This window comes from Sphaerodactylus townsendi, unplaced genomic scaffold (assembly GCF_021028975.2).
Source record: "Sphaerodactylus townsendi isolate TG3544 unplaced genomic scaffold, MPM_Stown_v2.3 scaffold_18, whole genome shotgun sequence".
NCBI classification, from domain to species: domain Eukaryota; kingdom Metazoa; phylum Chordata; class Lepidosauria; order Squamata; family Sphaerodactylidae; genus Sphaerodactylus; species Sphaerodactylus townsendi.
In genome coordinates, this window is record NW_025950341.1 from 4,141,740 (window position 1) to 4,155,732 (window position 13,993).

Here is a 13,993-nt window from a genome sequence, read left to right on the forward strand (position 1 = left end):
GAAGCGCCATACCACAACGCTCAAGCACTGCGGCTTTGATGCCTTCAGTAACCCTCCCCAAGCGAAATCAGATGCGTTCCTGCCGGGTGGCCACCCGCTACGATTAAGCCTCTGAATGTACCTACAAGAAATTTTGAAAGAATCCCCAATGCCGGACAGCCAACCCAAAGTTTTCTAGCACCGGCAGAAGCCTCGCTAAGAGCCCTATGCTGAATTTGTAGGAACAGACTCCAGTGAGGCCCCTCCAAGAACGGCAGGTTGACAACTAGGAGGCCAAGGCGAACTCCTTAAAAGCGCCTTGCTGCCAAGGAGAGCGCCTTCCGCTGAAAGAGTGCCGCCAAAAGCGTCCTGACAGGCCTGAGGAAGGAACCCGGAGGCTTTAGCCGACATGCTCAAAGCTTGCCAGGATATCGGGTCTTTCGGCCCATCAAGCCCAGCCTTCCTAGTAAGCGCCGCCTCTCCGCTGCCATGAGGCAGCCCGGGGGGAGCTAGAGATGTTTCCAGTGCGGCAAACCAGGACAGCTCGGCGGAGGAATTGTAGGCTGCCCGGGCAGAGGGCCTTTACAACTCCTGGCGGAGGAGGTCTCCTCCCAGAGAGGCGAAGACCCCCCCAGAGGACGAAGTCTAGGGCAGGCTCCCCAATGCGCCGCCACGCTGGGGAGGCTCAGCGCCGAGGCATCTTCCCCAGCTCCGGAACCAAGATCCAGCACCTCAAACCCTTCTTCCCCGGGCTCCCCATGAGATCTTAGCTGCTCCAGCTCGAATTATAGTGATCCCATCCCCACGGGGAGACCATTAGGCTGGGTCTTGCCAAAGCTTCCGCGCTGAACAAGGGGTTGTTCATCACATCCCAAGGGTCATCGAGCCCCATGCACCAGGGAGCCATCCACATCCAAAGTATTGGACAAACATCCATGCAGAAACTGCTCAAGTTCACGGAACACCCTGCCTCTCCTGTGCTCTCCCTTGAGTCCTAATCTAAAAGTTCAGCTAATCTAAAATGCTGCTCGTTAAGCTTTCGGCTCCCCTCTACGTCTATACTTCCTGCTCTACTAGCCCTTTCTACTTCCCAAAGTCACCATGCGCTCCGCCAGTGTCTCCCCAGAATGGCACGCAGCATTTCAAAATCTCTTGCAGAGTCCACAGTCACTGAATTGCAGCAGAAAGGAATGCTGGCCGAGGAGAGAGGGACTTTGCCGCTTTTGAGCCCTCCTCAGAATGCCCCTATATAGCCAATCCTACAGGACAATGAGGCATGGAAAGGGGAAGATGCTTTCGCACAATGGCCAGCAAGCCAAAAAAAGTCCTTCCGTGGAAGAAGAAGAAGCCCCCTTGGCCACTCTCCAGCTGTAAAGGTTCAAACCAGATCTCATAGCGCTCAGAGCCTGTGCCCAAAGCCCTCCTAAGCTCAAAGCTCCCAGTGGCAGCAAGGGAAAAATGCGTCAGCACCCTCAGAGAGAAAGCAAAATCTCAAATCAGAGTTGCAATCCTCCTCGTTACTTTATATGTGCTCTGTATGCCTATGTATGTTCTGTATGTCTTGCCCCTTCAAAGAGACCCCTAAGGTTTTCCCCTCATAGGGGGGATTTTTCCCACGTGCTTCTAAGCTATGCTCTTGTGCTTCAATTAAAAGTTTTTCTCCCTTCCTGATTATGTGTTGCCAATGCCCAGCTCTTGAAAGGCTTAGCGCCATTACAGCATCCGCCATTTTAAGCGGGACACAGCTTTCGTCGCGTGCTTCCCACAGGATACCGATGGGATCCTGCTTCAAGCCGCCTCCATCTTAGTTTAAACCTTCAAAACTTTTCTTTAAAACCTCTCCTTGCCAGAACCTTTTCCTTCGGTCCCATCTGAGCTTCACACTGCATACCCACATTGGCGTGGCGCAAGTTTACATATATGAAGCCAAAATCATTTTTCATGCTCCACACATTCTCTGCTGAGGGGCTCCCTGGCTAGTCACAGTGCCAAGGGGTCTCTCAGCCACACCTATCTTACCCACAGCCTCCGCTGTAGCAGAAGGTGAGGAAAGCGAGCTCAAACCGACCCAAGAAGTCCTCTTCCCGGGAGGGAAGGTAGAGAGCTGACTTCCAAACCCTTCCCCCCCCCCGCTGCCTTCCTTTCTGCAATAACACCCTCCCTCTTTCCTAATGGGCTGTAGCACCCCACCTCTAGATCTAGGATCTGATAAAGGGTTTTTGCAAACCCCTCTCAATTTTGCTCCTGTGATCGTAAAACCTCCAAGCCCAGGAACTGTTTTCTTTTGCATCTTCTCTATATCTTTCCCATAGACGCGTATATTACGATATGACTATAATTGTAGAATTTGTTCAAGTTGCTTTGCAAAAGAAAACCCACACACCTTAGGCGGTGAAGTTGGGATTGTTTTACAAACAAACATCCGACCTAGATATGACCTCTCCCTTCTCCTGAAACCTTGGGCAGTTCCCTGCCTATGTATCTCTGCGCCTTGAATGTTGCAAGTGATTGCGTTGTCGGAATGGGGCCTTCTGCTTCTCAATGGCTAAGCATTAGCCCAAAACAAGCGAAAAAAAAAAAGGGGGAGTAGTTCCCCTATTGACCCAATCAAGGTCTTCATCCAGCAGACCATATCCAAAGTACTCTTCTCTATTCTCTATCAAAAAATTGCCCGCCCCACAATCAGGGCTCGGGCTTTCCATTGTCATCTATAGAGCACGAATTAACTCAGCCGACGCGCTTATACAAAACCCACTGGGGAAAGCGGTAAGCTTGATTTTCTACTCTTCTATACAGGAGTCCAGCTACGCCATTGCCAGGCCAGCCCCATCCGGAGATGGAAGCGGAGCCTCCCTGGAGGATCCGACCCGCATACGCTTCCTGTTGAGAGAGCCTGATCACCCCTCCCAGCCTGGGCCAAGATGGGAGGGACCTGCTCTGGAACCGAGTACACCCATTCCTTCCACGGAGTCATGGCCAGCCCAGGCTGCCATTCCGGGCCAGCTATGGCTCAAAGGGATTGGCGGCTTTGTGTGTCGCTACTCCTCATCTACAGCCCATATTCTCTCTCCCTACTCTGCCAGCCCTGGCTGAAACTTGGAATTGCAGCCAGGAACATTCCTGATAGATTAACCCTTGGAACTCTCCGCTGTTTTCAGCCCGGCAGAATAATTCTGTTGGAACCGCAGCCTTCTCTCACAACCCTGCAGTAAAGGAGAATCACTGAACCTGCAATGCTAAAGACTATCAGTAGCTCTCCCTACGCTCTTGAGAAATCCATGGACTCTAACGTCAGCCGGCATCTGTAGCTTTGGTAGTCAAACAGCAAAAGCCATGCATTGGACAATTATGCAACCACGGGTTGCCTTCCCCTTCCGCCCATCCATCATCCAGCCTATGTATACGTTTTAGCCATTGTTTTTGTTGTTTAAAATTTATTGCATGCCCTAAGTTTTTTGAAGTTATGTTATTTTGTTATTGCTGCATTTCAGCCTCGTCTGTCTGCGGGACTCTGCGCTCACCCCAGGCTCCCACCCCAGGAGCCGGGCCTTACGCCGCGCCCGCGCTCACTTGCCTCTGCCTTTTGATCCCTCCTGTCGAACGAAGCTTGGCCAGTGCGCCCTCTCCAAAGGCGGGAGCCTGTCCCCCTCGCGAACTTCCCTTGTGGGAGCCCCCGAACTTGTTTCCTGTAACAACACCAAGACTATTGGCCGGGCTGGCCCGCTGTGCCCTTCTTGAAGCCCATCAATTCTGCACTCCATTGCTCTGGGCGGCTCTGGCCTCCGAGCAGCAGGAACTTCGTCAGCGAATTCCCTAGACAATGCGTGCGCTATTGATTTACTTATTGTTATTACATCCCACCAAGGTTGTGAGAATGTACATTAATATGTGTTGTTTTAATCTTTCTGATAATTCCCCAATTGGATCTAGCATATGAAAATAAAGTGAGCTGCAAGAAGATTGTATCTAATCTGAAGTATGATGTTTTGCTCCCATTGGTAGCGGGTCAGCCCCTCTGGAGCTGGCTGCGGGAGGATGGTTGAAAGTAAGTTATTGTACAGCCTCTGCATTGGTTTAATTGTGATGCCTCGTTAGCCAGGATCTTGTTTGGTTCAATGTGGTGTCTAATATTGCACCTGTAGCGTGTGCAAGAAGCTCCCCACCGAATTTCTTATACCCCGCAGCCAAGTTGCTCCTAATGTTACACAAGCAGCTTGGTCAACCCGATGAGATAGGCCCGGAGGAGACAAAGGCGTCCTTTTAAATAAACGCCTCTTAAGCATTTCTCGTCCCCTTTTTTCTAAAATGTAAAGGAGGAGATGTAGTGATGCACTGCTGACCAAGCAGCACCGTGAGTGAGAACGTTGGGGCGCTGTGGACCTCTGGCCTTGCTGGTGCCAATCGACCCCCACTCCTCATCCCCCCTATGAGTCACGGGTCATGAACTCGTCACAAGCTCAGTCAATCGGGCGCCCAGGGGACAATGGTCTTACCCCAGGTGAGGGATTAGGCTCAGGCAACCTGCAGCTCCCTCATACGCGCGTATTGTGGTGCCAGGTGAGATCATGCATCACATGATGATCTCCAGGTCTCCCCGGATCTCCCGCTCATCTCCCTACCCACCTCCTTTACACGCCCACAATGAAACCCTAATAAAAGGTGCGAGAGACCAGCACAGGGGGAGTTGTCAGGATCACGAAAACCCGCGCTTCCTGTTGCTGACGCTCTCCGCCAGATGAAACCTCCTCCGCGTCTCGCCTATTCCTTAGCGACGACCCTGCGGGGCTGACTACAATGGCCATACAGCCCGGAAACCACACAGCACCCAAGTCGATGTATCACTTGACCAGAAATGCAATTACTCAGGGTGCATTTTACCACTGGATGTTTTTCCCTTGTTTAAGTACCTTGTTGGGCTGAACGGCTCTCCGTAAGTTCTCCATCCACTTGTCTCTTTCAGCAGCGGAAGAACAGCTGAAGCATTTACTGCCACTGGAATAAGTTACCTAAAAGATGTTAATAAAAAGTTAAGATCTGCCAAGCTTGCATGAGAGAGGAATGAGCACAGTACTTTGAATACCTTACAACAAAATCCGAAACTACTTATCAATATTTTAAAAAAGCAAACATGTAATAGTGGAATCCTAAGTAGAGCTTCACCTTAATAAATTCACTAATGTTAAAAGGCATAGGCTGATTCTGCATGGGCCAAAAACAGCAGTGTGAAAACGGTGAGAAAATGGTGTAAAAGGGTTTAAAATGGTGTAAAAGGATTTATACTATTTTCACACCATTTTCACACTGCTGTTTTTGGCCCATGCAGAATCAGCCTTAGAAAGGGCAAATATACTTAGGATGGCTTGGGATTCAGCTTTCTTTTGTATATCAGGTGTTGTTGTTTTTAAAAGGACTCTCTTTTTATTTACAAAGAGTAGAGGAAAAGACGAAAGACTAGGGACGAGAAGATTCCCTCGGTTTCATGATTTTACTAAGGCTTGAGCTCCACTCTGGTTTTCTTCTGGCAAGAAAGGAAACTTTCAGGAAGCCGACCACAGATTTCACATCAAGAAAAAAAATATGCAAACTCATTTGCAAATTCATATTTAAAAATAATAATGCTGAAAGAAAAAAATGTATTTTACTGCCTATCTACTTGTGCTACAAAACAACACTCCTATGCAATAATGAACTTCCTTTGTGTGCCAAATTTTAAAACAGTTTTTAGCACTTCTTCACACAAAGGACTAGTATTAAAGAGACTTCTATTTTTTTTATGTTGCAGTAGGAACACAGTTGCAGCTTTCTAAAACAAACCTTCAAAACCGGTAGTGGAGGATTTTATTTATTTTGAAAGTGCATTCTGGAAATACAGTTCCAGATGAATTCTGGATTTTAACAGTGACGTCTGCTCTGGCAATGTTTTCTGGTAACACTGACTAAATCTGTGGAGAAATTCAGCGTAGAATGATTGTGTAAACATGTCTAATGGAGACCAGACAGTGGTGGGCAGTAAAAAGTAAGATATGGGATACTCAGACAACACACGTCAAATGTTTGAAAACATGAATCTTACTCTTTCCTTCCTAGATGGTTTTGAGATTTCAAAGGACGGGGCTCCTCTAAAGCTTGGTCTAACCCAGTGGTTCTCAACCTTCCTAATGCCGCGACCCTTTAATACAGTTCCTCATGTTGTGGTGACCCCAACCATAAAATTGATATATATACAATATAAAAAGACCATTTTCCGATGGTCTTAGGCAACCCCTGTGAAAGGGTCATTTGACTCCCAAAGGGGTTGCGACCCCCAGGTTGAGAAACACTGGTCTAACCAATGTATTAAACTTTATGTTTTTATATTACTCATTTGCACATTTGTAAAGATTCCATGGTGTGTTGAAAGGTTAGCCAGGCACCTCAGGAATTCACGTGAAGAATTTTGTGATGATCTCACATGATGTTTTTGGCCTGTGCATTTTGAATGTTTTTATTATGCTCACAAGGGGAACGGTCCATTGGTTACTCACGGTGATGGATGGGCCCTTCTCCTGGCAGGCTAGGAGGACATCTTGGCCCTCCCTGGTTCAGCATCCCATACAAGATGTCCTCCGCCTCCAGGAGGAGAACAAGGCATTTAATGATGTCTCATGTCTGAGGGCCGCTGTGTTCTGATCTGAAACTGCTTAGCTGTAAACATTTTTATGGTTTTGCCCTTCAGAGTACTGGCTTTAGATACAGCTTCTAAACTTTCCTTAGAAAGTTAGCAATGATTTATTGGATATGAAGTCTCTGGAGTTTTGGGTGGGGCACAAACACACCCCAATAGAAACTTATAAAAACTACCACACAATTGTTATTATCGTTTCAACACTTGTCGTAAATGCACCAGACATCACATGTTTGGGAGAAAATAAACTTTTGACACTTTCAAGATGATAAGATTATGCACCAGGCAACTAGTGTTGTTACTAAATGGCAACAGAAAAATGCTCAGTTTAGGATACAGAAAGCTGCCAAGCAACAGAAACCTAATTTTACAGAGGGAGTACTGCAGTGCAGAAAATTAAAAGAAGAAATCTAAAACTGAAACAACTTCCGTTAAAAGTGATATGGAACCAAGGGATGGCTGGGCTATTCTGCTCATCTTGTCTCAGTGAAGAGCAGTGACCAAATTTGGATTTCTGTTTTGGTGGTTATCTGAGGACCCTCCCCCTGTTAACATTCCCAAGAGATTAGAACAAGGTAGTTTGTTGGCAGAGGAATCTTTTCTTATCTTGGCAGAGGAATGTTTTCCCAGTTGCTTGGATAATTTAAATAGGAAGCATGAGGAGTAGTGTTAAGGAATGTTTCAGCTCCCAAGTAGGAAACACTCCTTGGTCGAATCCCCACTACCATCTTAGCCAGGTTTCAGAACACAAACTAACCAGGTTTGAGGGATGACCTCCCCATAGCTTGCGTGGCAGATTCCGTTTCTGGTGCGCGTTCTCCCCGTTAATCTGCGTTCCGGCAGGACCTGGTTGCAAGTGGCAGGACCTGGTTGCAAGACCCCATTAACACGGTTCAGAGCTGATCTGAGGGGAGGGATGGGGGTTGAAACCCTGACTCGTTTCCCGCCCTGGAGTGTGACGTGGAATTCAGGCAACCAATCAGCACTGCGATGGGTGGAGACTTTCCTTGGTTTCGCTTCCACTTTTGCGATCAGCCAGCAGAAGGGGACACAAACGTTAAACAGTCAAACATGTAAGTTTGACTTGTTAATGGTTTACACAGGTAACGATTAACTGTTTGCACAGTTAAACAGTTAAACGTTAAACTTTTACACACTGGCTTTTTTAATCACGCCCCTACAATGTACGTTTCTGCAGTGGGAAAAGGTCCCGCCCCATCAAGGCACGCCAGCCAATCAGGGGAGACCGGCGAAGTGAGCTTGCCTGGTAGTGGGGATTGCTAAGAGTTCTACAACTGGGTGTGTCTGCAGTGGGGAGGGAGAAACTCCGATGAAGAGGACATGGTTTCACAATGAACAAGTTTGGATCTACGAGCAAATTTCAAGTGGGGATTCGACTCTTGATAACTGCTTTCTTTTTCCAACTACGGTACTTCATGCACTGTGTGGAGCAGATGGACCCAGGTGTGAGCTGATTATGTTCACTTGAAAGCAAACTAAATTGTGTTTTCACCTAATTGAATGCTGATGTGAGTTGTGTTGTAATAATTCTGGAGTGTTTCTTCCAGAAAAACTGAATTGCCAGTGTAATTTTTAAGGTAAACAGCAGATCTTTGCTTCCATGGACTGAAGTGTAAGAATTTTCTTTTGTTCTCTTAACTTTCAGGAACTTCCACAGAGCAGGTAGGGACTAGATCGGAACAGACACCCGCCCTCCCTCCCTCTTCAGAAACGATTACTAAATTTGTTTTAATGAAGTTATCGGGGATGCTATTATTAATTTTTTTAGCAGTATAAATACCAAAGGAGAAATCTACAGAGAAATGGGTTCTTAATCTCAATAACAATTTAAGACTTCCCTCACACAATCACTTGTAAAACCCTGTTCCCACAGGTTGTTCCCGTTCTCAAATCTCCCTCTCTTGTCAGTCCCCTTCCAAGGCTAAGCCCAGCACATACAGTATGAATTACAGAGAGAAAATAGTTTCTCACACACACTGGTTGCAGATTGAACATTTAAGAGCTGTGAAGTTTGGAAAAAAAAACCTGCCAGGACAAACCGAGTTCTTACAAAACAATAAACAAAAAAACCCCTATTTTTATTTAGTTTCTGAAATACATTAATATACTGAAACATCTTGACTGGTAGAAAAATATTTTGTGTAAAAACATAAGATCAGCCATGTTGAATCAGGCAACTGGCTTAACAGTTCCAGTATCCTATTCCACAGAATGGCATGGAGGCTGAAACGTCTTTCCGTTGCTGACCTCCAGAAGCAGTATTCAAAGAGTTACAGCCTCTGACCATGAAGGATCTGTTTGGAGATCATGGCTTATCACCACTAGAAGATCTACCCTCCATAAAGTTGTTTAAAACCTAACCCACACCTACCCATATTGCAACAGGCAATAATGTTATGCAATATTAACCTAACATTTCTTCCAAATTAATTCTCTCATAACAAGAGTTCTTTTCGCCCTACGGCATTTTGTACTGGTCTACGCTGCTTGGTACAATCCCAGCTTTCTTTTAAGCATTTAGTGCACATTACAAGCCGGTGTGGTTACAGAGATGTTTCTGGTTATGTAACAATTGAACCGTTAAATGATCACATAGTCAGAGAGCAAAAAAGAAGCCCAGTTTATTGGCCTTTCAGTTCTCACAGAGTCCGTTTATTGAAAGAAGGGGCCTACATAAATATCTCCTAAGATTATTGTGAGAAAATACAAAACTGTTTGGTACAGTCTTCCTTTTCTGGCACTTCTGTATACCTTCCACCTGAAATCACTTACAAGAAAAGCCAAAGATTCAACTAGGACTCTTTTCCATGAATGAAAGACACGTTCTCTGCCACACAGCCAAAGGCAAGGCCTTTTCTAGCAGATCCTTTCTTGTGCTGGTGGAAGTTCAATTGTGGAATGTGCTCCACCACTGAGGTTGGTCTGCTAAATTCTCTGGAAACATTTTGGAAGCTTGTTAAGGCACATTTGCCTTCCAAATAGCTGCTGCTGTAACTATTTGATTAACAGGTGTTAGAAGCTGTACTGATCAATTCACACCAAATTGCCATTATTTTATTGTACAACCCATCTGGGGATGAGAAGCAGAAGGCAAGCAACAACAAAAACAAATATTGTATAGAGCAGGGGTCCCCAAACTACGGCCCGGGGGCCAAATGTGGCCCCCTGAAGCCATTTATCTGGCCCGCCAGGCATGGCGGCGATGGCTCCATTCATGTGCAGTGGGGGCTCGAGGGAGAGGAGAGGAACCGGCCCCAACGGCTGTTGATTGCAGTTACATGATGGCACCCCCACATCTCCATGCATTTTCTGACCCAGAGTTGGAAACCTTACATGTGGCAATGCCTGCTCCGCCCTCCTCTCAGCTACTCCATTTGTTGCTCTCAGGCTTTCTGTTCCGCCTCACTCCCATTGGCATCAGCCAGGCTGGCAAATCGCTCGCTGGCTGCTAGGGAGGAAAGAACCCAGGAAGATACCTGATCCTGGGTTAGATGGAATGTTTCATTGGGAAAGTTCTGCTTTTTTCTTGTTTTACAGGGGAAGGTATTCCACAGCTTCCCCAACAATATTTGGAGCCCACCCTGTACTTGACATACTTTGGTCACTGTTCTAAAAATAGACCATGACAGAAAGGCTGAAAGGTGAAATCAAACATTTTACAATCATTTGTGCATAGGAATTTGTTCATAGTTTTTTTAGTCCGGCCCTCCAACAGTCTGAGGGACAGTGAACTGGCCCCCTGTTTAAAAAGTTTGGGGACCCCTGGTATAGAGCATAAACAGTGACAAAACATTCAAAAATTATAAGCAAGTGACAACATGTAAGTTAGTAGCTGGACTGCACAGTAGGGTATATTATAAATTCAGTCCTCAGAGATCAAAACACCTGCCTAACCCTGGCGCTGTGCTAAAGCTGATTTACACCTACATCAACAGAAACTGGCTCAAAAACAGACCACACCTCCCCTATTTTCTCTTTCTCTCAAGCCATTAATTGTAATGTTCAAATGGGGTAGCTTCATAGAGTTGACAAAATTTCTTCCTGTTGAATGATTGACGCCAGCGGCCCCAAGGGATTTAAAATTGTCTAATGAATACCTGGTCCACACCCTTGCTTTGGTACATCTCAATTTGCTCACCCAGTTATGAAACCCAGGAAGAGTGAGATCAGCAACCAGACCAAGTGGATTAAGAAATCTATGGCTTTCTTTTTAAGGAATGGGTTGCTTTTGTTTGTTTTTTACCTCAAAGCAGAAGTCTTGTCCGAGGATGCTGCTGTGAAGCGGTTTGACCAAGACTTTTTCTTCAGTGGCCAGATCTAATGTCTCCACAGCACTAGCTGGGCTCAACAAAGATTCATGGGAACGAGATTCTTTCAGCTTTGGTAAAGGACGAGACCTGTGCAAAGGGAAGAGTAATTAGAAATAAGACACCAGGTGGGAAGAAAGAGAGGATGGTTCAAGAAAACAGATTTTTTTTTTAAAGCACTGGTGAAGGTTTGGCTCACTTTGATTGCTGGCTTTGGAAATTAGATAGCCCCGACAAAAGCCAGACAAGATTCAGCAGATCCAGAAAATCAGAAATATTTTGTTTGTGAGCATTTACGTATTCTTAACCACTGGCTCCATAATAAAACGAATACATGTACCAACATCTCTTAAATCAATGCTACCCACTTCTTTCACAAATTCCAAGACTGTATTAATGACAACCTTGTGGTTACGATGAATCCCTAGCACTTGCCTATATTCTATCTGGCTATGATGGAAAAATAGTATATCTCAAATTGAAGGACACCCACCCACCCCCCGCCGCCCCACTCCTTTCAACATGCACATTCTGGAAAGGAGTTAAACAGCTATTGGACAAAATAAAAGCATCTGGAACCAAGTATTTCTCTACCTCCTTTATATCCTGCCCTTCCTCCAGGAGCTCACTATAACATAAGGTGGAACCTCGGTTTTCGTTGGTAATCCGTCCGAAAAGAATCTATGAAAACCAAAACCGATGAAAACCAAGGCAAACTTTTCCATAGGAATCAATGTAAATCCAATTAATCCATTCTAGGCACTCCAAAAAACATACCAAAAACACATTTTTGGTGAATAAACATAGCGTTTAATGCTGAAAACAGTCACAAACTATGCACTATGTTTATTCACCAAAAATGTGTTTTTGGTATGTTTTTTGGAGTGCCTAGAATGGATTAATTGGATTTACATTGATTTCTATGGAAAACAGTCATAAACAATAACACTAGGACCAGCTTCGGAGCCAGTGGACCAATGTCGCACCAGAAAGTTGTCCAAAGAGGCCTGTTTCTGACGCCTCTTTAAGATTTGTCTGAAATGGGGCAAGACATTGTCATTAAACATGTTGCAGACATGGCCTGCAACCGCTTTGTCCGGGTGATTTGTCTCCACAAACCCCTGCATTTGCTGCAAATTGATGAAAACTGAGGCAAATTTTTCACTGAAAAAATCTTTGAAAACCTAAACTGATGAAAACCAAAGGCAATGAAAACCGAGGTTCCACTGTACCCCTTTTAGTGAGGCAGATTTGTCTACAAGATAGCAATCAAGTCACTCAATAAGCTTCAAGCTTCTGGGAGGTCTTGACAGCCAGTGTGGTGTAGTGGTGAGAGTGACTATGATCTGGGTGACCTAGGTTTGAATCCCCTACCTGCCATGCAAGCTAGCGAGGTACCCTTGGGTAAATCATATATTCTTAACCTAACCTGATGCACAGAAGTGTTGTTACGATAAAATGGAGGACATGATATTGAAAAGAAGGGAGGGGTATAAAAGAAGTAAATAAACAAATCCAGGCTCCCTGGGAACTTAACTACTATATCATGCAAGAGGCCTTCCCCGACCTGCACCCACCACCCAGAAAATCAACTACTGTTCACAAAAGTAGAGGTTCTCTCCCTTTCCCCCACTGCTGCACAAAATCCTGTCAAAAGCTTTACTGAAATCTATAAATAACTTGGAGACCTAAAATAATGCCCATGCCAAGAAAAACAGGCAAGTGTTATGCTGGCTGTTGGCTTTTTCAGTGGAGGATCCCTGATCTATGGTATCTAGAACAGCAGCTTTTGCTAGACTTATGGCCCCATTTGGGGGTGGGAGCACAAGAGCTTGGGGAGCAGCATGCCCTTGCACTGCCGTGTTTGCCCCCTCTACTGCATAAGGGGTAGCCCCACCAGTACAGGGAGCAAATACGCTGGCATCTGGCTGCCCCTCAGCTCTGCTGTGGCAAAACCCGGAAGTCAGAGCTGCCATGGAGCAACAACACAATGGAAGATTATTATCCCTTATCTACACTGGGTGCCCAAAGGCTGCATTGTGCCAGCTCAGTGACACATACACAGACCCACACATCCATGCCACACGCAGTTTGGTCACTGAAGTGCTGTTTATGCATACTCTACACCAGTGATGGTGAATCTTTTAGAGACCGAGTGCCAGGGGTGGAGAAAGGGGAAACTGCACCCGGGGCACGTGTGCACCCCCTGCCCCTGCAATGCCCCCGTCCGCCCCGCCTTGCCCTGGAATTCCCCCAGAATGCCCCGAAACACTGCCACCGCACCCCCGGAATGCCCTTGCCACACCCCTGCAGGGGTGCATGCCCAGTGCATCACGCACCCCTCACCCTTTTGGCGCTATGCCACTGTCAAGTGCTCAAACTGGGACGACGGCATGTGTGCCCACAAAGAGGGCTCTGAGTGCCACCTCTGGCACGCGTGCCATAGGTTTGCCACCACTGCTCTAAACACACGCCTTCTCATCCCTTGGAGACTGATCTGGTCCAATTAATCCACGTGCCTGTGGTTTACTGGACTGATTACATGGGGCTGCCTTTGAAAATAGCACAGGAGCTTCAACCAGTGCACATTTGCTGCCCTTTTATTAACTGGTGTGTCCCAGCATATTCCCATACGACACCTCTTCTGCATCGTTTCACTGGCTGATAATTTCCTTCAGAATTCAATTTAAGGCACTAGTTTTTTAGTTCAAGCCCTTTGTGGACTGGGACTCAATTTTTTTTCCTTTTCCTTTTTTCCTTTTCCCATCAATTAAGATAAGGTCAACAGACAACACTGACAATTTCCTTCCCATTTATTCCCTTCAGATACTTAACAACACTTATCTGATGGTTGTTTACCACCTACCTTAAACCTCAATCCAACTAAATTGTATTTTACTTTTAGAGAAGGATGCTCATACTATTATCTGACAATAATAATTAGCTGTTTCAAAAGCAGAGAGCAATTTCCTGAACAATTTCCCCTTAAGTCTGGAGCATGAAAATGATTCTGTCTCTACTT

At 45.8% G+C, this 13,993-nt stretch overlaps 1 protein-coding gene across 8 annotated transcripts in view; it reads right to left on the reverse strand.

Annotated features, from left to right (window-relative positions):
• RASAL2 (RAS protein activator like 2) overlaps positions 1 to 13,993 on the reverse strand; it is a 319,429-nt gene that overhangs the window by 44,668 nt on the left and 260,768 nt on the right. For all 8 annotated transcript variants that reach the window (XM_048482483.1, XM_048482478.1, XM_048482477.1 and 5 more), the window contains 2 exons: positions 10,908 to 11,061; positions 4,887 to 4,985 (listed from right to left, as the gene is read on the reverse strand). In XM_048482483.1, coding sequence (XP_048338440.1) covers positions 4,887 to 4,985; positions 10,908 to 11,061 — 253 coding nt within the window. The remainder of the gene's footprint in view (positions 1 to 4,886; positions 4,986 to 10,907; positions 11,062 to 13,993) is intronic.